The sequence below is a fragment of the Schistocerca nitens genome, chromosome 4 (genome assembly GCF_023898315.1).
Source record: "Schistocerca nitens isolate TAMUIC-IGC-003100 chromosome 4, iqSchNite1.1, whole genome shotgun sequence".
In the NCBI taxonomy this organism is placed as follows: Eukaryota; Metazoa; Arthropoda; class Insecta; order Orthoptera; family Acrididae; genus Schistocerca; species Schistocerca nitens.
The window spans coordinates 245,265,210-245,289,204 of NC_064617.1; the positions used below are offsets into that span (position 1 = coordinate 245,265,210).

General features: G+C 43.6%; 1 protein-coding gene across 2 annotated transcripts in view; it reads right to left on the reverse strand.

Moving 5' to 3' along the window:
• Window positions 1-23,995, reverse strand: part of LOC126253227 (trypsin beta-like) — a 112,753-nt gene that overhangs the window by 33,046 nt on the left and 55,712 nt on the right. For both annotated transcript variants that reach the window (XM_049954416.1, XM_049954415.1), the window contains exon 4: window positions 10,258-10,393. In XM_049954416.1, the coding sequence (XP_049810373.1) occupies window positions 10,258-10,393 (136 nt within the window). The remainder of the gene's footprint in view (window positions 1-10,257; window positions 10,394-23,995) is intronic.

Consider the following 23,995-nt stretch of genomic DNA (forward strand, 5'->3'; position numbering starts at 1 on the left):
CGTCACTGACTTTGTACGAGGTCGTGTAATAGGACTACGAGATGATGGATGGCCATTTTGCTATATCGCAGAAATACTTGGCATGAATTTAACCACTTTACATGATTGCTGGCAGCGGTGGTCATAAGAGTGTACGGTCGCAGGAAAACCGCACTTTGGACGGCCACGTTGCACTACATCTACATCTACATGATTACTCTGCAATTCACATTTAAGTGCTTGGCAGAGGGTTCATCGAACCACAGTCAAACTATCTCTCTACCATTCCACTCCCGAACAGCGCGCGGGAAAAACGAACACCTAAACCTTTCTGTTCGAGCTCTGATTTCTCTTATTTAATTTGATGATCATTCCTACCTATGTAAGTTCGGCTCAACAAAATATTTTCGCATTCGGAAGAGAAAGTTGGTGACTGAAATTTCGTAAATAGATCTCGCGGCGACGAAAAACGTCTTTGCTTTAATGACTTCCATCCCAATTCGCGTATCATATCTGCCGCACTCTCTCCCCTACTACGTGATAATACAAAACGAACTGCCCTTTTTTGCACCCTTTCGATGTCCTCCGTCAATCCCACCTGGTAAGGATCCCACACCGCGCAGCAATATTCTAACAGAGGACGAACGAGTGTAGTGTAAGCTGTCTCTTTAGTGGACATGTTGCATCTTCTAAGTGTCTTGCCAATGAAACGCAACCTTTGGCTCGCCTTCCCCACAATATTATCTATGTGGTCTTTCCAACTGATGTTGTTCGTAATTTTAACACCCAGGTACTTGGCTGAATTGACGGCCTTGAGAATTGTACTATTTATCGAGTAATCGAATTCCAACGGATTTCTTTTGGAATTCATGTGGATCACCTCATACTTTTCGTTATTTAGTGTCAACTGCCACCTGCCACACCATACAGCAATCTTTTCTAAATCGCTTTGCAACTGATACTGGTCTTCAGATGACCTTACTAGACGGTAAATTACAGCATCATCTGCGAACAACCTAAGAGAACTGCTCAGATTGTCACCCAGGTCATTTATATAGATCAGGAACAGCAGAGGTCCCAGGACGCTTCCCTGGGGAACACCTGATATCACTTCAGTTTTACTCGATGATTTGCCGTCTCTTACTACGAACTGCGACCTTCATGACAGGAAATCACGAATCCAGTCGCACAACTAAGACGATACCCCATAGGCCCGCAGCTTGATTAGAAGTCGCTTGTGAGGAACGGTGTCAAAAGCTGTCCGGAAATCTAGAAATACGGGATCAACTTGAGATCCCCTGTCGATAGCGGCCATTACTTCGTGGGAATAAAGAGCTAGCTGCGTTGCACAAGAATGATGTTTTCTGAAACCATGCTGATTACGTATCAGTAGATCGTTCCCTTCGAGGTGATTCATAATGTTTGAATACAGTATATGCTCCAAACCCCTACTGCAAACCGACGTCAATGATATATAGGTCTGTAGTTCGATGGGTTACTCCTACTACCACTAAAGAGAGGGAAGACCGTCTGTTCGGCATATGGCTCTGGCACATCGCACTGCATCTGCAACAGCAATTTGACCAGCAGTTGGCTCCACAGTAACAGAACGAACGGTTCAAATTGGTTACTTCAAAGACAGCTCCGAGCCAGACTCCCTGTATCGTGCATACCACTGACCGCAAACCACCGCCGTTTGCGACTTCAGTGGTGTTAAGTGACAGCTCACTGGAGGGCAGGGTGAAGATCTGCTTTGTTTTCTAATCAAAGCTGGTTACGCGTCTGTGCCAGTGATGACCGTGAGTTGATTAGAATAAGGCCAGTTGAGGACCTGCAAACGACCTGTCTCCGTGCTAGACACACTGGACCTCTGGGGTACAATTTTATATGACAGCAGGAGCACTCTCGCGGTTATCCCACAGGGCCTAAAGGCAAAATTTCACGTTAGTCTGGTGATTCGACCTTTTGTGCTCCCATTCATGAACACATTCCAGGAGTCTTTTCCAACAGGGTAACATTCCCTCACATACGGCTGTTGTAACCCACCATGCCCTACACAGTGTCGACATGTTACCTTGGCCTGCTCGATTACCAGATCTGTCTCCTGTTGTGCACATATGGGAAATCAGCGGACGACAAATCCAGCGTCATCCACAGACAGCGCTGACAGTCCCTGTATTGACAGACCAAGTTCTACAGTCATGTACACTCCTGGAAATTGAAATAAGAACACCGTGAATTCATTGTCCCAGGAAGGGGAAACTTTATTGACACATTCCTGGGGTCAGATACATCACATGATCACACTGACAGAACCACAGGCACATAGACACAGGCAACAGAGCATGCACAATGTCGGCACTAGTACAGTGTATATCCACCTTTCGCAGCAATGCAGGCTGCTATTCTCCCATGGAGACGATCGTAGAGATGCTGGATGTAGTCCTGTGGAACGGCTTGCCATGCCATTTCCACCTGGCGCCTCAGTTGGACCAGCGTTCGTGCTGGACGTGCAGACCGCGTGAGACGACGCTTCATCCAGTCCCAAACATGCTCAATGGGGGACAGATCCGGAGATCTTGCTGGCCAGGGTAGTTGACTTACACCTTCTAGAGCACGTTGGGTGGCACGGGATACATGCGGACGTGCATTGTCCTGTTGGAACAGCAAGGTCCCTTGCCGGTCTAGGAATGGTAGAACGATGGGTTCGATGACGGTTTGGATGTACCGTGCACTATTCAGTGTCCCCTCGACGATCACCAGTGGTGTACGGCCAGTGTAGGAGATCGCTCCCAACACCATGATGCCGGGTGTTGGCCTTGTGTGCCTCGGTCGTATGCAGTCCTGATTGTGGCGCTCACCTGCACGGCGCCAAACACGCATACGACCATCATTGGCACCAAGGCAGAAGCGACTCTCATCGCTGAAGACGACACGTCTCCATTCGTCCCTCCATTCACGCCTGTCGCGACACCACTGGAGGCGGGCTGCACGATGTTGGGGCGTGAGCGGAAGACGGCCTAACGGTGTGCGGGACCGTAGCCCAGCTTCATGGAGACGGTTGCGAATGGTCCTCGCCGATACCCCAGGAGCAACAGTGTCCCTAATTTGCTGGGAAGTGGCGGTGCGGTCCCCTACGGCACTGCGTAGGATCCTACGGTCTTGGCGTGCATCCGTGCATCGTTGCGGTCCGGTCCCAGGTCGACGGGCACGTGCACCTTCCGCCGATCACTGGCGACAACATCGATGTACTGTGGAGACCTCACGCCCCACGTGTTGAGCAATTCGGCGGTACGTCCACCCGGCCTCCCGCATGCCCACTATACGCCCTCGCTCAAAGTCCGTCAACTGCACATACGGTTCACGTCCACGCTGTCGCGGCATGCTACCAGTGTTAAAGACTGCGATGGAGCTCCGTATTCCACGGCAAACTGGCTGACACTGACGGCGGCGGTGCACAAATGCTGCGCAGCTAGCGCCATTCGACGGCCAACACCGCGGTTCCTGGTGTGTCCGCTGTGCCGTGCGTGTGATCATTGCTTGTACAGCCCTCTCGCAGTGTCCGGAGCAAGTATGGTGGGTCTGACACACCGGTGTCAATGTGTTCTTTTTTCCATTTCCAGGAGTGTATTTCCGTCCCACAAACTAACATCCGGCCCTGTACTAAAAATGCGTGCACGTTTGCATGCTCGTATTCAGCATATTGGCGGTTCCACTGGTTATTAACGTACCAGGTTTTTCCGATTTGCAATGGCTTATGGTTCAAATGGCTCTGAGCACTGTGGGACTTATGATCTAAGGTCATCAGTCCCCTAGAACTTTGAACTACTTAAACCTAACTAATCTAAGGACATCACACACATCCATTCCCGAATCAGGATTCGAACCTGCGACCGTAGCGGTCGCGCGGTTCCAGACTGAAGCGGCTAGAACCGCTCGGTCACACCGGCCGGCGCAGTGGCTTATCTTGCGCATACATTCACCTATGATCTCGCGATATTAACCATTTAAATATATCACAAGACAAATGTATTACCGAAATTTTATTATCCTACATTAAATACTTTTTGGTGTTGTGACTTTTTTCCGTCCGTATATTTTCGGTGGTCACGTTATGGAGATCATACTGTGCAAATGCGAACTTAATCTGAACTCACACATGTTTCCTGCGTGTTTTTCGTTTAACAAACCCGCGATCCTCAGTGGATCATTGAAATGTGACTTATTCCGCTTGTTTGCCGAGACTGTGCTACACCGAAATCATCTGCTTGTCAGAGGATATCTATGCTATAGCTAATATTTGTCATTTTTTGCAATCGAAACGTTTCATTAGCTCCTGCTATTCACTGTTGACCCTCGCCGCTATTCCTCCATCTTGAAATTGCTTTAAAACCACGACAGTGATGTTAACTGAGTTCTCGTGATATTTGCCACATCGTGTCGGCAGTAGAAGAGATGTTAGCGGCGACAGCTGTGGGGGGGAAAAAACTTGTTTTATCTCCAGCTGGATTTGTATTTTTAATTTCCTGGCAATGTACATAACATTTACCGTAAAATGTTTATAAAATGACTCACGGGTTGTTCCAGTTGAAATTTGGAAATCTGTGGTAAGGTCTTATGGGACCAAACTGTTGAGGTCATCGGTTCCGAAGCTTACGCACTACTTAATCTAAATTTAACTTACGCCAAGGACAACACACACACCCATGCCCGATGGAGGACTCAAAGCTCCGACGGGGGGAGCCGCCCGGACCGTGACAAGACGCCCTAGACCGCGCGCCTACCCCGCGCGGCTGTTCCAGTTGAAATTTTCCCATGTATGATGCTCGAATGTTACAGCTAGATGCAGCATATGGCGATAACTCCTACGATGTTTAGTGAAATATGTAGTAAACACGACATCAGGTCTCGAGGTAGTCGACTTTGAACGTGGGTTGATTATCGACCTGTGGCTTATAGCATATTGGTGATGACGCAACAACTAGGATTCCCTAGATCAACAGTGTCTATTATGGTTCTTCAACATCGCACTGTCAATGTTTCCATACTCTTAAACAGAATTTAGGACGATCACAGATGCTTGAAGAACGCGCGTCACCCGGCCTTCCCAGAAAATTCCGGCCTTCGGCATACACTCATGTGACAGAAGTCATGGGACACCATCTAATATCGTTTAGGACATCCTCTGGCCCGGAGTAGTACAGCAACTCGACGTGGTATGGATTCAACAAGTCGTTGGAAGTCACTTGCAGAAACAGTGAACCCTACTGCCTCCACAGCGGTCCATACTTGCGAAAGTGTTGCCGGTGCAGGATTCTGTGCACGAATTTATCTCTCCATTATGTCCTGTAAAAGTTCGATGGGTGGCCAATCACTCGCTCGAAGTGTCCAGAATCTTCTTCGAACCAACAGCGAACAATTGTCGTTCGGTGACGAGGTGCACCGTCACCCATAAATATTCCATCGTTGTTTCGGGACATGAAGTCCATGAATCGTAGGAAATAGTCTCCAAGTAGCCAAACATAACAATTTCCAGTCAATGATCACTTCAGTTGGACCAGAGGACCCAGTCCATTCCATGTAAACACATCCCATACCATTACGGAGCCACTACCAGCCTGCACAGTCCCTTATTGGCAACTTAGGTCCATGTTTCTGTGGGGTCTGCGGCACACTCGAACCCTGCCATCAGCTCTTACCAAATGAAATCAGGACTCATCTGAGCAGGCCACACTTTTCCAGTCGTCTAAGGTTCAACCGATATGGTCACGAGCCCAGGAGAAGCACAGTAGGCGATGTCGTGCTGTTAGAAAAGGCACTCCGGCGGTCGTCACAGATCATTAACGCCAAATTTCGCCCCATTGTCGTAACGGTTATGACTGTCGTACGTCCCACATTGATTATGCGGTTATTTAAGTCATTGTCTGTGTTGCTTGTCTGTTAGCACTGACAAATCTACGCCATCGCGGCTGCTCTTAGTCGTTAAGTGAAGGCCATCGGCCACTGTGTTGTCCATGGTGACAGGTAATGCCTGAAATCTGGTATCCTCGACATATACTGAATTTCCGAAATGGAATACTGAATTTCCGAAATGGAATGTCCCATACACCTAGCTCCAACTACCGTTCTGCGTACAAAGTCTGTAATTCCCGTCGTCCTGACATAACCATGTCGGAAACCTTTTCACAAGAATCTCCTGAGATTAAATGACAGCTCCGCCAATGCACTGCCCTTTTATACCTTGTGTATGCGATACTACCGTAATCTGTATATGTGCATCTCGCTATCCCATGACTTTGTCACCTCAGTGTAGTGGTCTCGAGGTAAAGCTAGTGTGTGGGAGCTGATAGGTCGCATGGTCGAATCCCGATCGGACGATGAAATACTTGAGTTTCCCTTTCATCTAGCCTTTACCCCTCAGGGTCGGGGAGATTCGCGATGAACAACAGCCCGTTCGGATCCAATGTTAAGCCGTACGTTCAGTTCCCTAGCAAAATAACTGAAGGTATGTTCGGGATATGCAGTCGATAAAGTTGTGTTGATTGAAGCACTAGCACCAGGCAGCTGAGTCATACAGTATTTTATTAGTTTAGCCATAGGGGGTGATAGGTCCCTCTACAGTGAGTCTGACTGTCCGCAGTTTGAATGTGGGGCTTAAGGAACCTATTTCTAACAAGACTGTATGGAGACAAATGCACTGCTTAGACTTTCTCACTATCGCCTAGGTGAATTCTACCAGCTCTTTGACACAGTTACATAGAACGAGATACTTTTTGACGTTGCGTCTCAATATACAAGAAATAAACACCAAACTAAACGACTGCAGTAGCAACCCCGATAGCAGAAGTCAGTGCTATCCAACACTGTACATACACTATGTGGCCAAAAGAACTATTTGGATACCACTACGTAATGCGGAGTTGACCATACGATGTCACAGTCGGACCTGCCAAAAAGAGACAGGAATCTTGTGTCACCAGTAGAAATGTGTTAACAGCAGATTGGGTTGGTCATGAGAGCACAGTGACTTCGAAGATGGGCTACTCATTGGATGTCACCCGAGTAACAAATGCATCCCTTCTACAGCTGCCAAAATCCACTAATGCGCCGCAGAAAGAGCTCCTTGACGAATGCAATACTTTTGAAGTCTCTCTCTGGTCAGCACCAAGCCAAGCTAGGGCAGATTCGCGCGCAACGTCTACGTCGGAATGTCAACCACGCAGGAACGCCAATACTGCACAACGTGTGGCACACAACGGAGGCCATTATTACGCATCGCTCAAGTGAGGTGTCTGAGTCGCCAATTCAGCAGTATCACCTGAATGAGAAGGGAGCATAAGAAATTCTGTCAACCATGCGCAGTTGAGTATCAACGCGTAAATCATATTCCAGAACGACTTTCAGCACACTCACACTGCAGAAAGTAATGAGGTGAAAACCTGAAACAAAAGTATGGACACCGCAGTATGCTGAAGCGCGCTGATTGGCCCAGAAAACCAGGCCACATGTCGTCATCAACCAGAGAATAATGCCATTGCCTCTGGCTGACAGCTACTAAGACTCTGGCTTGCAAGCCCTTCTTCTGTTCAGTTGCACAGAGCCTTTGTAAGCTGCAGTCTCTTCCTCCATTGATATGAAGACTTTAACCCTTCTAGCACCTACTCACTGGAGGCGAAACCGCAGGTGTTTGGCACATTGTCAAAATATTGTTGTCCCGGGGACAAGCACTAGCTGCTGCAGCCCCTTAACTTGCATCTGAGCAGACACCCTTCTCTACAGCCGTCATCTGGACGAGAGCACATCATGTAACTCAACACAACTACCTAGAGCTCCTTGCAGAGCTGCTGGGTGCTTACTAGCGTACTATCTTCTATGTCCACTAGTACTCCCTGGTAATCCTTGTTGTTGTGCTGTCAAGTGTCTCGGCTGAACGGCGATGTGTGCCAACAGTGGGGGTTGGCTATCTTGCACAGCACTCCTTGTGGATACATCAGCACATCCCAGTTCCGCATGCCCACTTCTCCTGGCATCGCCACTGCTGTGGAGAATGTGATTCAGTAGTAAAAGTCAAGACAATAAATTCACTAATATTGTCTCATTAGCGCCTCTGGTGCCCCATGTATCAACTCTATTGCACTCTATACTTCACCATCCTGCATCCGAACGAGTCATACCTTACATACATTTTGGTGTCAGCAGTGGTCACAGACCGTGCAGACCCCTGGCGTTGCTACAGCAGATACCACACCCTCACTTCACCTATCATTTCATCACTATGCAAGGCAGTCAGCGACTGTTTTTTTACCTTGTCCTTTTTTCGTTTGTTGTGCCACTGGTGGAGAATAGTGATGTTCGTAGGTAACTTAGGTTTACATTTATGAGGCTACCGGAGCCTGCAGTCTTGTCACAGGTTAAAGGGAGCTATAGGGAAGCGTATTTAACGCCAGTGAGGTGTAAATTCTGTAATTTGTCAGGGCACGGGTTGCAACGCACTAAGGCAATGCCAGCTATATGTGTCATTTGTACACGGGCTGGACATTTGGTGCAACACTTTTCTGAATCACGATGGGCTACGACACGGTGTAAAGAATAATTTAGTTCATTTTTGTTGTGTATTGTAAAGTGCAGATTTTCCAAAAAATTTTCTTTTCTTGTAACGGCAATTGTGAAATACACAAATTTCAAACGCACGGGCAGCTATTACAGGTGAGGCTATTGCCGCTTTTTCGGAACAGATAACCAGGTAATTCTCAGCAGAAAGAGTATAATGAGGAATCACATAGGCAAGTGGAAATATTACAAATCATTCAACAGCAGACACAGTCGGGTCAAGCGGAAGCAATATAGTGTTGACTGTACACCCTCCTTCTGTGGATCCATTAGTAGCCAACCTAATAACGCCTTTTTGCGGGAAAAGGACGGGCCGGCCGCTGTGGCCGAGCGGTTCTAGGCGCTTCAGTCCGAAATCGCGCTGCTGCTACGGTCGCAGGTTCGAATCCTGCCTCGGGCATGGATGTGTGTGATGTCCTTAGGTTAGTTAGGTTTAAGTAATTCTAAGTCTAGGGGACTGATGACCTCAGATGTTAAGTCCCATGGTGCTTAGAGCCATTTGAACCATTTGAACAGGGTGGCGACTTCACAATGTGTCGCGTCATGTCGCAAATCAAGTCTTGCAGTTTCTGGGTCAGTTCAACAATACCTGTGTACCGCATCACAGCTCCGATCTCTCATCTAGTGATTTTTGGTATCCCCATCACTAAAGACAAAGCTTCAGGGCATTCGATTTAAGAACTTTGAAGCAGTGCTCAACAAAAGTGAGGCGATTCTCAAGGAGACGTCGAAGAATGGCCTACAGCATGTGTTTGAGGACGGTCAGAGATGCAATAAAAAGAGCATTCAAGTAGGTGGGGAGGACTCTGAAAAAGAGCATGTAAACATTGAAATGGAGTAATAAACATCTGCGAAAGAAATGAGTCTGAGTTATTGTTGATCAGTCCTCGTACTTACAAATTCCACTTGATGAAGACTTACCCAGTTTACGAGTGCTAAAAATGTCCTTTCGCCTTTACTGTTAAATTATTGATATTCGTTATTGTAAGCAACTTTTCAACAGCTCACTGGATGAAGACTTACACCGTTTAGAAGTGCTAAAAGTGCCCTCTCGCCTTTACTGTTAAATTATTTACATTCGTTATTGTAAGCAATTTCTCAACACCTCACCCGTCTGTCCCCTACGTGACTACCATCTGGATGCTATCATTGTCATTGTATCCCCGTGAGAGCGCTTAGGTAATCTATGCACACGTAGTGAAAATATTAGTATTCTGGCCTGTAGAACAACGTTTGAAAGTATGTATTTTCCTGAAGAGCCTTTGAAAACCTAAATCATATTCTAAGCAAAGAAGGCGTACTCCATGTCAAATAATACTGACAATTTCATGTTCAAAAAACTATAAAGAACTTCAGTCCATCTAAGAGTAGATAAAATATTATCATCTCCACGTCATCCAATTGCCCAGTGCTTAAATGGGCTTTTAAACTGATGCAATTTAGCTCCTGACAACTTTGCCATTGGAATTCCGTTGATTCTAAAATGGATGTCTGCACTGTTTACGTCTAATGGTTAGTCCTAGTTTGCTGCAGTTTAATACATAACGTGTTTTTGCAACAAGTTGCTGGCGAGATAGTCGAAAAATTAACAATGATGTGACATAATAACTTTCATGATAGATGAAAATGTACATATGACTGTGATCAGACTAGGACGCCTAATCTTACCCTGAGAACAGCGATATCGTTCTGGTTTGTTGTGCGGTTGTATTTGGAGTGGACAAAGACTGCGGACAGCTTCACTCTGGAGCCGGACGAGATGTGCACGCTGCCCACTGACACGCTCAGATATTTGGCGGGTATTCTGCAACATCACACGTCCACACGATGCACCATTAGTTACACTCATATCTGCGTATATAACTTGCAAAGTTATTTTTATGCAGTTTGAATAAAATTTGCTGTAATTACCATGCAGCCAGCACCATAGTAACGTGGCGAAAACACAGAAGTAGTATTCTTCAAAACTCCCTATGAAAAACTAGGTACACAAGTCTCAAAATGTGGCACCGATAAGAGCCGGAAGCAAAATGCCAAATTTGTAAAAACACCGGGTCTACCATAATATAATGAAAATCTTTTTGGGCAAAGAACAAATTAGCAAAATCAGGAGTGACCATATACGTGAGGACCTTACATCTGAAAGGATGAAAGTTTCAAACAGTGCAATCTCTCAGTTCTGGTTGCAGACTGTGTGGAGCAGGGATATCGGGATAATCGTAAAGAGAGCAATGGAAAAGCATTCATTGAGTAACAATACGGAACTTAGAAGCCATTAATTTATTGCCAAATATACCAAAATGACAAAAGTCGTGGGATACCTCTTAATATCGTGTCGGACATCCTTCAACCGGCGCAGTACAGCACCTCAACTTGGTACGGACTGAACAAGTCATTGGAAGTCCACGGAAGAAATATTGAACCATACCACCTCTAAAGCCGTCCATAATTGTGAATCTGTTTCCAGTGCAGGATTTTGTGCACGAACTGACCTCTCGATTATGTCCCACAAATATTCGATGGTATTCATGTAGGACAATCTGTGTGGCCAAATCATTCACTCGAACTGTCCAAAATGTTCTTGAAACCAATCACGAACAACTGTACCCTAGTGACGTGGCCAGTTATCATCCATAGTAATTCCACCGTTGTTTGGGAACATGAACTCCACGAATGGCTCTAAATGGTCTCCAACTAGCTGAACATAATCATTTCCAGTCAATGATCGGTTTATTCCATGTAAACACAGCTCACACCAACATGGAGCTATCACCAAATTGCACAGTGCCTTCTTGACAACCTGCGTCCAACTCTTGAACCCTACCATCAGCTCTTACGAAATGAGATCGGAGCTCATCTGACCAGGCCACTGTTTTTCAGTCGTCAAGGACCCAACCAATATAGTCATCTGCAGAGCGTCGCTGCAGATGATTTGCCGTTAGCAAAAGCCTCGCGTCGGTCGTCTGCTGCCACAGCCCATTAACGCCAAATTTCGCCACATTGTCCGAAGGGATACGTTTGTCGTACGTCCCACATTCATTTCACGCAGTGTTGCTTTAGCACTGACAACTCTACGCAAACCCCGCTGCTCTCTGTCGTTAAGTGAAGGCCTTCGGCCACTGCGTTCCCCGTGGGGAGAGGTAATGCCTGACATTCGGTATTCTCGGCACACTCTTGACACTGTGGATCTCGGAATATTAAATTCCTTAACGATTCCGGAAACATAATGTCCCATGTGTCTAACTCCAACTACTACTCCGCGTTCATAGTCTGTAAATCCCCGTGGTGCGGCCATAATCGAGTAAGACACATTTCCACATGAATCGCCTCAGTACAAATGACAACTCCGCCAATGCGCTATCGTTTTATATCATGTGTACGCGATAGTACCGCCATCTGTATACGTTCGTATAGCTGTCCCACGACTTTTGTCATTTCAGTGTAACCATTATATTCATTAGTGACATAATCTCAGGCATATGGTTCCTCAGTTGCTCTTATTGTCTCCTTTATTATTATTATATTCAGTATAATTACCCTTTTATTGCCATTGTCTCGCATCATCACACATTGCTCATCTTGTCGCTATGTTTTATCAATCTTACGCAACTTCAACCTTTACGCTCTGTACCAGACAAGTATACCTGATCTTGAACTTTCACGCTCTGTGGCAGACAAGTGTAACTGATCTTGAACTTCCCACTTCCTCTGGTTTCTAGCTATCATTACTAAAAAGTAACATGGTAAAGCAAAATATCTACACTACTGGCCATTAAAATTTCTACACCAAGAAGAAATGCAGATGATAAACGGGTATTCATTGGACAAATATATTATACTAGAACTGACATGTGATTACATTTTCACGCAGTTTGGGTGCGTAGATCCTGAGAAATCAGTACCCAGAGCAACCACCTTTGGCCGTAATGACGGCGTTGATACGCCTGGGCATTGAGTCAAACAGAGCTTGGATGGCGTGTACAGGTACAGCTGCCCATGTAGCTTCAACACGATACCACAGTTGATCAAGAGTAGTGACTGGCGTATTGTGACAGGCCAGTTGCTCGGCCACCATTGACCAGACGTTTTCAGTTGGTGAGAGATCTGAAGAATGTCCTGGCCAGGGCAGCAGTCGAACATTTTCTGTATCAAGAAAGGCCCGTACTGGACCTGCAACAAGCGGGCGTGCATTATCCCGCTAAAATGTAGGGTTTTGCAGGGATCGAATGAAGGGTAGAGCCACGGGTCGTACCACATCTGAAATGTAACGTCCACTGTTCAAAGTGTCGTCAATGCGAACAAGAGGTGACCGAGACATGTAACCAATGTCTCCCCATACCATCACGCCCGGTGATACGCCAGTATTGCGATGACGAATACACGCTTCCAATGTGCGTTCACCGCGATGTCGCCAAACACGGATGCGACCATCACGATGCTGTAAACAGAACCTGGATTCATCCGAAAAAATGACGTTTGGCCATTGCACCCAGGTTCATCGTTGAGTACACCATTGCAGGCGCTCCTGTCTGTGATGCTGTGTCAAGGGTAACCGCAGACATGGTCTCCGAACTGATAGTCGATACTGCTGGAAACGTCGTCGAACTGATCGTGCAGATGGTTGTTGTCTTGCAAACGTCCCCATCTGTTGACTCAGGGATCGAGACGTGGCTGCACGATCCGTTACAGCCATGCAGATAAGATGCCTGTCATCTCGACTGCTAGTGATACGAGGCCGTTGGGATCCAGCTCGACGTTCCGTATCACCCTCCTGAACCCACCGATTCCATATTCTGCTAACAGTCATTGAATCTCGACCAACGCGAGCAGCAATGTCGCGATACGATAAACCGCAATCGCGATAGGCTACAATCCGACCTTTATCAAAGTCGGAAACGTGGTGGTACGCATTTCTCCTCCTTACACGAGGCATCACAACAACGTTTCACCACGCAACGCCGGTCAGCTGCTGTTTGTGTATGAGAAATCGTTTGGAAACTTTCCTCATTTCAGCACGTTGTAGGTGTCGCCACCGGCGCGAACCTTGTGTGAATGCTCTGAAAAGCTAATCATTTGCATATACAGCATCTTCTTCCCGTCGGTTAAATTACGCGTCTGTAGCACGTCATCTTCGTGGTGTAGCAATTTTAATGGCCAGTATTGTATTTTAAGGGGTCTTAAGCTTTTTAAACCATTTCCTTAATCACACTTACAGCATTCCACAATGCTGGAAGATATTTAAAAAATCATATCGTTTTTTACCCAGTAAATTGGTACTATTGGTCACGCACTGCATGACGCATCATAGGGAAGATGTCAAAGCGAGAAATAGTTAAACTACAGTGAGACTAATGCACTGGCAGTCTAATTAAACAAGAACCGTATTCTGCATGGAGGTATTCCTCTATCAGTTCCGTTTCTTTGACATTTCAATAATAATTCACTTTGTTGATATGCACAAGATACGACAGCAGGCCTTGCTTCTTTCCTTTTTGCACGTGTTTATTGGCAAGCAGACAACACACAGGTAAGTTTTTTGCAAACGTGCACACTAAAAAATGTTGTGGATACGAGCTGAAAATGTAACAAACAAGATGCAGTAACGAAACCAGTAAGCAAACAAGCATCGGTTTCGGAGTTCCAGTTTCATTTACTATCGGTACAAATAAAGTAAAAATGGAATTCAATGGATTACGGAAGCATGCTTTTCACATCACTTCCTTCTATTTCTGTGGCCGAGCGGTTCTAGGCGCTACAGTCTGGAACCGCCCGACCGCTACGGTCGCAGGTTCGAATCTTGCCTCGGGCATGGATGTGTGTGCTGTCCTTAGGTTAATTAGGTTTAAGTAGTTCTAAGTTCTAGGGGACTGATGACCTCCGAAGTTAAGTCCCATAGTGCTCAGAGTCGTTTGAACCATTTTTGAACCTTCTATTTCTGTTTATCCGTAATAAAGTAGCAAAAATCAAGTTACATTAACGAGGCCAAATGTGTCGTTTTACTAGAGCAAAGACGCCCTCAAGAACAGAAACACGTTCGAAATTGCCTTCCTTACAACATGTTGCCCATGTAAGCACTGTAACTTTAGTGTTTAAAACAGCTATTGCGAACACAGGACAGAAATAACGAACAAGAAGCAGTCGTAAACAGCAGTCTGCTAATGTTTTGGGCGCCTTAAAATGGTGGGAGGTATCGCCCACTCTGGCTTTAAAGTCTGTAGTGCCACCTTCCTTCTTTTTTTACCTCCATGCTTCTTATATTCCTTTGAGTTTTATCTCTGGTCTGTGTGTTTTGTTTTGCATATGGCTGTCCCTTTTCGTATTCTATCATGTCAATACGGTGTTCAAGACAGTATTTATGTTTAAAAAATGTGTGTTCATTTAGAATTTCGGGGTCTAGTGAAGCAGGGGGGCGGGGGGGGGGGGGGGCAGTGAAGCAGGGGATACAACCCGTTAGCTTTGACCAATGACGTCAGAATTGCCCAGAGAGCATTTATTACACAGATGAAAGAGCTGACAAGAATGTTCAGAAACGAATGAATACGAGAGACGAAAAATATAGTTGACATATATAAAGGCCAGTAGTATTTTCACATTAAGGATATCGCGTGTTTGTATCGTATTATTTCTCTGGAAAATCAAAGGGAAAAAATATATGGAAAATATTGTTAGCATAGAATACATCACGTCACGTATATATGAGTTGTATCTCGAACCTCATTCGAACTGTATTGTTTAAGTGCAGTACGGGATACAAGTTTGGCCTACGTTGATTTCTTCGTATTCACTAGCATTAGTGTCCGGTTGTTCAGTTGAACTATGTACCCCTGCTTCACTAAACCTTAAATGAAGCATGGGATACAAATTTTACATGTGTTGTTTATTTCGCCTCCACTAGGGTAGTCCGGGGCAATGCCGACACCTTAAGACATTTTTAATTTTTAAATTTTTACTGATTTAGTTACGGTTTTTATTGAGGTACCTGAAGTTTAATTGGGGATTTCTGCTTTCATTAAAAATATAGTTTTGTTAAACTAATTACATTTATAAAGTGAAAAACGCGTATATAGCAATGTCTACTGGATGTCGGTATTTCCCCAGTCGCCGGGGCAATTTCGACATCACTTTGGGGTAATGTCGACATTAGTGAGAAATAATAACATGAATGTATATCAATAAAATGTATATTGTTACAAAGTTATAGATGATACTTATAATAGTACCTCATGGCTATAGATAAATATGACAAATAAGTCTGAAAAGAAAACAAAACATTTTAAGAAGTAGAGCAAAAGTCACAAATGTAGTTTTCAGGAGAATCATAGCCGCTACAGTCTGCGTGTGCCCACTTCCCACAAAATACACACCGATACCACAGTTCAGTTTTAATGCCGTATTCCCCACAGACCAAACACATTTCACAGTCTTTGGGAAATAAACCTATTCCGTCGTCCATTTCATCGTCGTCGCATAACGTTGACTCATCTATTTCTTCTTCAGGAGATGTTTCTTCAAAAGAAATATGTTTGCTGCAACTTTCCTTTCCTCTTTTTTTTTTTTCCTTTGGATGTGGCCTTACATTTGGTAGTGCTTGATTTTATTTTGCGTTTACCCTTAACTTGACCTGACTGCTTCAAAAGATTAAGTTTAAGTTTTGGAACAATCTTTGGGTCATCAATTACCTTTTCTAATCTACGCTTAGCTTTCATATCTTTAATGACTCTTTTCTTCTGTGCTTCCTCCATTACAGTTTTCATGGGTGTGGACGTCATAATAATGGAATGTTGCTTCCTGTCAACTTTTTGTTTGACACCATCGTGAGGTTGCTGTTGCTGTTGTTGCATAGGCGATAAAGCTTCTAGGGCTTCTCTGAAGTGAGTTGTATCCTGAGAGATTTTTTGGAGAAGGTGTTGTTCCAGGATCCGAACTTGAGGAGCAAGCTACTGGATTAGCATAAGGTCCAGAGAAATTCAAGTTGGTGGTTCTCTAGGAACGCTGTGAATTTTCAGCCCTTGCCTGATTTGTGTTTGCAGGCTGCTCAGTGACTGCATTATTCCCATCGTGAACACCATCGCCATTCGTTGGTTCATCAACATATTCTGGGTCAATGATGACTGGAGTTTGGAGTCTGTTCTCAGAGATAAAATCCAAATCACTGGGTTTGTACGGGAAGATCCCTGCTGCACCAAATCCTGATACACCCTTCTCCATGGTTGCGACATTCATGTAAGCTTCATTGAAAATCGAAGCAATATCATAAACTGATATCTTCTCGAAGCGATTAGCTGTCACACTGAATGTTGAATTCCTTCTTGAGAGGACTGTAAAAAGCCAAATCTAAAGGCTGCAATTTGTGTGACGTATGTGGTGGTATAGAAACCTCGTGAATATAATTAGCTCTACAAAACCCATAGCTATCTAGAGAAATGTGACTTCTGTGGTTGTTCATAATTAATAACACAGGGTCTTCCTTGGTTGGTTTGGCGTTCCCTTTGAAGTGCTTAAGCCAATCATTGGAAAGATCTTCGTTTAACCATCCGTTATGTGAACATCTATATATGGCCCCAGTTGACCCTCCTTTTTCCAACTGAGGAGACATCTGCTTCCAGGGTAGATGAATATGGGTGGGATGTAAATTCCAGAAGCACTTAACCGCGCAGACCACCATAATATTCCTCCCTCGTTCCCAACTCGTTGCAGAGCCTACCTGATGTTGGCCTTTAGGGGCTAAAACCTTTCCTGGCTTTTGAACTGTTGATATCCCAGTTTCATCCATATTGAATATTCTTGTTGCCTTAAATTGATGTTTTTGATATTCTTTATCCAAGTTTGAAAAGAATAAATCATCTTCAGATTTATTAAAAGCCATAATTCGGTTGAGGCTTGTTGCAGAAGGCTGCCTAAGGCTTAAGGTTGGGTTCCTTTTGCGGAAACCGGCCATCTTAGTCCTCACCTACCATTTTTGTTCCTTCATTAAAGCTGTGCTTAACATATAAGTTTTCTGCAAGGTCGTATGCAAATCGGCGTAAGTCTGTTAATGTGATACCATAGAATTGGTTTGACAATTGCTTTATATGATCAGCTAGAATAGCTTCCTGTTCGGGTGTAAAATAGGGTTTTCTTCCTAACGCTGGTTTGGCTGCTGATTTTGCTTTTAAGCGATCATGTAGCGTAATTCTGGGCATTCCTTATGCCGCGGCGACGCTCTTTACTGATCTACCACTTTCATCTAACTCAAATGCCCTTTTAAGAGTTTGTTCATCCCATTTACCCTTCTCAGTCGTCCGTTTTCTCGATCTTACCATCTGGAATACAATAAAAACAAACGTTTAGGCATTAACAATCCCTTATAAAATATTAGGACAGATGGGGAAATACCGACACCCTGTCGATATTGCCCCGTAGTGGGATGTTGGCATTACCCCGGAGGGACAAGATGGCGGATACCTAACCCTACAGACTACTACACACTTTGAAATGTTACAACTACTATAACAAAATGTTCGTTAAAATATGTAATATCTAGTTGTATATGTTGTATTTTAGTAACACAGATGATTGGAGTATTACCTTAACTAGTTCAGAAGTCCTTCTTTACACCGAAAACTATAAAATTTAACGATAACGATACTGGCATGCGTAGAAGACAGAAACACACTGAGCGTTAGTTGTGGTGTCGTCAGCAAGGGGGCAGCATTACGGAGCATCGCTCAGCTATCAAAACCTATCGTGTCAGTATTGCACCAGGTGTCGGCATTGCCCCGGTCTGCCCTATCACTATCAGTCTGTTCTTATGTAGACATTAGTGCTATCGATGCAGAACGAGCTACGTACATAATATTTGTATCCCATACTTCCGTTGACCTCTATATGTGTACACTGCTAACGAACACGTGGAAATGGACGTACGTTACATTTGCAACCTGTGCCTCAGTTGAACTACGCGAAGAGGCTATAAGACGACACATATACAATTTGTATCCCGTACTTCACCAGGGGTACAGTTTTGTTTTCGCCTTCGATGCTAATAGCATCCCATTCTTTACTTGAGCTATATAGCTATACACAACATTTGTATCCTGCTTTCCAGTTGAAATATATTGGTAAATCTCATGAATGTAACATATGTCGTTCTTTTTGAATACGTAGTGTCAGGGTAAAGATCAGATGAAGGACGGGATACAAATTTCAGTTGCGTCGGCCGTTTCGTCTTCAATATTGCTAGTACAGATTCGAAAAAAATCGTACTGATACTAGTGCTGTGAAACGAAAGAAGAACTACAGCTGCGAAATTTCTATTACGTACTGGACTTCACAAAAACATACGTACTGGTGTAATGCAACAATGAAATACGTCAATGGTCCAAAAAATATGCGGATGGTCTCATTCAGTGCAGAATTGTATGCCCTACAATTTTTAATTCTACTATGTTTTCGATATTGTGAGTCATTTACGAGATATAATCACAAAACCGAAAAATACCCCTTTTTCGGGTACATTTTTGTCCCCCACCACTTTTCCACAACTCCAATGAGGGGGGAAAACCGAGGATAGTCATATTGAGCCACAAATGAAGCCATTAAAACACTAAAACCTTTTGTAGCAATTATTTCCGATTTGTCTAATTTTTAGGTTTAACCCTACTGGATTATAATATTTCTCTTTTATATTACTCTGATGATCCTACGGTGTTGCCTTTCCTCACATGCCTTATCTGTTCCAACATCTATTTCACAGAGAAGAAGCTCTGCATTGTGATAAAAAGGAGAGTGGCCACAGCTGAGAAAAACTCGTGCGACCGTAATGTGGCAGTGAGTTGAGTGTGAGTTGTAACGTGCTCTAGACAGATAGTATATACCATTCTAAAAACAGTGTAACTGTAAATGAGCTGAAGAAATTCGAGCGAGATAAATATATTAAATCGTGTCATGGTGTCAGTGCACTGATATTTCCGAAGTAATATCACTCAGATTATATATTTCTGTTTACAGTGTATCAGTAGTCGCTGTAACAAAAATTTATTAATACTGCTACCGTGTATGCAACTTCTTAAATTCATTTTTTTTCGTCGCAATACACGTATGAGTATCTATGGGGCGGAAGTAAGTGAAATGAAGCTATTTCTTCTCAACTGCCTATAGTGCAGAGCCCATTATCGAAGTTTCCACATTTTTCGATTGTAGCACATTTCTGAAATATAATCTTTGCAGTTGATGTAGTTACTGTGTTGCCTGAGATCTGCAAATACAAAGATATGTTCTCCTCAGCGTTCCTTCTACATGCAAAGTCTCATTGTCTTTAATTGTAGTCGCTGACAGAGGAGGGAAGTTCTGTTTGATATTTTTCTGTTTTATTAAACGATTTATTAATGTCTTACTATCGTTTCTACGAACAGACATCAGTCATGCAAACAGATATCTAGGCTAATTGACTAATATAGCAAGAAATCGATAAAGCGAAAGCACGTTTCGTGGAATATCAAAGATGACGTACTGTTCCTCAGGGAAATTATAGGTATAAATTTATATCTTATCTTCTGTCACTTTTAAGCCACAGAAAACATTTTCTATAGTCTGAAGCCTTAAGGTAACTTACTCATGAACGCCTGGAAAATTACAAACAACTTTGTTAAAGTTTACATGCCTCTAACTAAAAAACGTGAACTCTTCGTGGGATGAAAATTGTAATATGAATGGTTCTTGCTGAACATTTTAATATACAATTAATCACATTAGTTTACAAGTTGACTTCATTGCAGTTTTATTTGTGAAGGTTCATACTTTGAACCTATGCACTAACTAACTATCTCAGTTAGAAGCTAAAAACTTCATTACACATTAACATTTCTTTCTAAAGTGCAGACTACTATCATACTATTTCAGCCACCTGTTTTTATTCTAGAAATATTTACAGCCGAGAATTAAAATTAAGGTTAGTTTTTTATAAGCAATGTGCGTGTATTTTCCGGCATGTTGATAGTACATTAGCGTTTGTAGTGTATTTTCCTCCAAATAGTATCTTGAAATATCCGAAAAAATTTCAGGCCCCTAGCTCAAATAGATTTTTTGTGCATTAAGTAAACTTGTCAGAAAATATAATACTCGGGAACTTCAATTTTATATTTCATCTGTGACTAACCTCTCTTGTTCCTAATACACTCCTGTTACATAATCAGCTTAGTTTACATGTTCCTCATCTCCTCTTTTCTTCTTTCTCCTTGTTATTCTGGCGTCTTTGGTTGCCTCAAGGACCCGCTTTCCAGCTTCGCCTTCTCTCACGAAATCAATTGCCAACAGTGATGGTCTCATATCGAATCCAGCATATATTCCTAGCAACTCTAGAACTTTACACATGCCAACTGCCTCAAACTAAAACAAATTACAGGCATAGTAACTATCGTGAAGGACAAAATAGCAGAAACTGCAACTACATAAAAATTTATAAGGGAAACAACACTCAAAAACCAGACACACGAAGGAAAGCATATCTTCTGATGCGGTTGTCAATTTGACTAACAGTTGTATAGGAGTCTAATTACAACACTGACATCTGAAAGCATCGGAATTGTTGGTGTAGACATACGCCAAGAGGTCTTTAAGTTGATTTTTAACAACTTCCATACGCCAAGATGTCTTTAAGTTGATTTTTAACAACTTCCTAATGTCCAATTCAGTACTTTTAACCGTCATTTTGTTAAAAGAAACTCTAAATATCGATTTAAGGTGAAAAAAAACGATTTTTGGAGCAGATTCACTGGTAAGTTGCCTTCAAGTCAGTTGAATTCGAATCTATACGAAAGTATTGAAGAAAGCTTGTAATCAAATACTCATGCTCCGTAAAATAACTCTGTAATGAGATGTTTTGGTATTTTTTAGTTGGTACAAGGTAAAGAATATGTTTGTCAGGCGGGGTGTTATAACATTCTCAGCTTTCCCACGTATTTGCATTGCACTCTCTTTTAGAATCTGGACTTTAGTAAAAATGGCAAGGTAGTGTTAATCAGAACACAGCGAGAAGTTGTGATCTAAATGACAATAGATGAATTCATCCTTAACATCACAAGACAACAAAAATGTCTAAAGAAACGCCACACAACCATTTTTATTTGACAAACGCTTTCACTAACATGGGGTCTATGGTGGACAAAGTGATCAGCTGGGGATCAATACACGACACTAACCGGAACACTAATCGCTTTATCTGACTTCATACACATGAATCAGGGTTATGGCAGAGAAACTACACCACCATCAACCATCTATACACTACTATTCCAAAAAAGAAAAATATGGTTCAAAAGAATAGGGTGCTGAGAAATATATATTGGAGCCCTACGCTGTAGCAGCGAGTACTTCACCCTCTTGCTGGTCAGGGCGGCACACCACGATGCGTTTGGCGACTGAAGTCATGGACGGCCGCAATCTGTTATTAATGGTGCGTCCCCGAAAAATGCAAGTACGCAGTCTCACGTTCGGTTAATTTGGAACGCATGTACTTTCCTATGAGCCTCTGAAACCCCTGTGGATTCCAGTGTGCAGGTGGACCCGTTTGCTGGTCTGCCAAACCAATTTGACTCTGTGCCACAATTATGCATGACAGAATATGTCAAATGTTTAGACGGCTGACTTAAGACAAATAAGTACACCCACGTGTCACTCGTTGTGTACATGATGTTAGAAGCAGTACCTCTGATGGTTCAGAAAGAGACTGGCACAGGCTCTAAATGGCACACTAGCAAAGGTCACAAGTCTCACATTTTAGATAGAGACCTTCAGTTCTTTACTAGTGAAGCGCCAGTACAAGAATTATAGGGGTGCCGTGGTCCCGTGGTTAGCGTGAGCAGCTGCAGAATGCGAGGTCCTTGGTTCAAGTCTTCCCTCGAGTGAAAATTTGCCGGCCGGTGTGGCCAAGCGGTTAAAGGCGCTACAGTCTGGAACCGCGTGGCCGCTACGGTCGCAGGTTCGAATCCTGCCTCGGGCATGGATGTGTGTGATGTCCTTAGGTTAGTTAGGTTTAAGTAGTTCTAAGTTCTAGGGGACTGATGACCTTAGATGTTAAGTCCCATAGTTCTCAGAGCCATTTGAACCATTTTTTTTTTAATTATATTCTCCTTCTGTCCGCTTTCCTCCTCCGCTCGGTAGCAAAAGCCTATTTACATCTTAGACTTCCCCCACTTTAGCACAAGCCAATCACAAGCTGGAGCACGGCATTAGAAAGTCAGAAAGCGCCCCTTGTTCTGCATACACCGATTTGACCAATCAAAGACTTTAAGGTAATTGGGAAAAAGGAAAAAGATTCAGCTTTGCGGCCTCTTTCCCACGATTTTACGCGTGTCTTTTGCTAACAACATGACCAGGCTGGAACCACACCCCTCTATAAACAGCTTGTCATCTCCCCTGTTGCGTCCATTGCGAAGTTTCCAAAGAACGGCCATAAACTCGCTTAAAGCCTCGTGCTTTCACAATATGTTTTGTAGCAGAGTCTGGGCATCTGGACGTCAGTGACCTGTCCCACGGAAATTCGCAGAACGTTCACAGTTACCTCATCGGCTTCCTGCCTAACAAGGGCCCATCCTCTGCCTTATTACCTGTCTACAATACGCTGGCCATTGCAGCGGCGACTTCTCGGCGCTAGTCAGTTTTTTTATTTTTTTTTTATTTGTCCTTTGAGTGTGTACTCAATTTAGCCATCGGCAACACATAGTGACAATGTACACATAATTGAATAAACAAATACAGAAATGCATATTTACAAGAATAAAAAGCTTAACTGTTACAGTTTTGTACATAATGTTTTAAAAATTGAATTGAATTGGAAAATAATTAAAAGTGTCTTGGCCTACAATTCACACCAATTCTGAAATCTCTTCATCAGCAAGACATATTTATAATTTACGTACACCATTAAAACCTACAGATTGTAACCAGTACTCTTGATGAAGCTATCACTTTATATAGACGAACGTCTTTAGTACACAAAAGAGAAGAAGCTGATTGAGGAAGATGGTAGCCCATACTCAGCAAAGTCTTCAGAAAGACCAACCGTTCACGGTCAAATTTGGGGCACATAAATAAGATGTGGTTGACATCAGCTTCCGACTCAGGATCACACTCACATGCTGGTGAACTGTAAACGTCATTCCGATGTAGATGTTGTGGGAAAGAGGCATGATTGAAGCGGAGTCTTATGATGGTAGAAATTGTGGATCGGTCCACATGTGTCTTCATGAACCACGGCCAGTTTACCTGGACGTGGCTACCTGTTTACCTGGACGTGGCTGCCTGCCAACCGGCGCCAACCAACGTGTCTGCACAATGAGACCGCAGAACTCGGCTGTCCGAAAATGTTTCCAACCAGGTTCTGCAGAAGAAACTCGCTTCCCACAGCCCACCGTCGCCATGCTTTTAC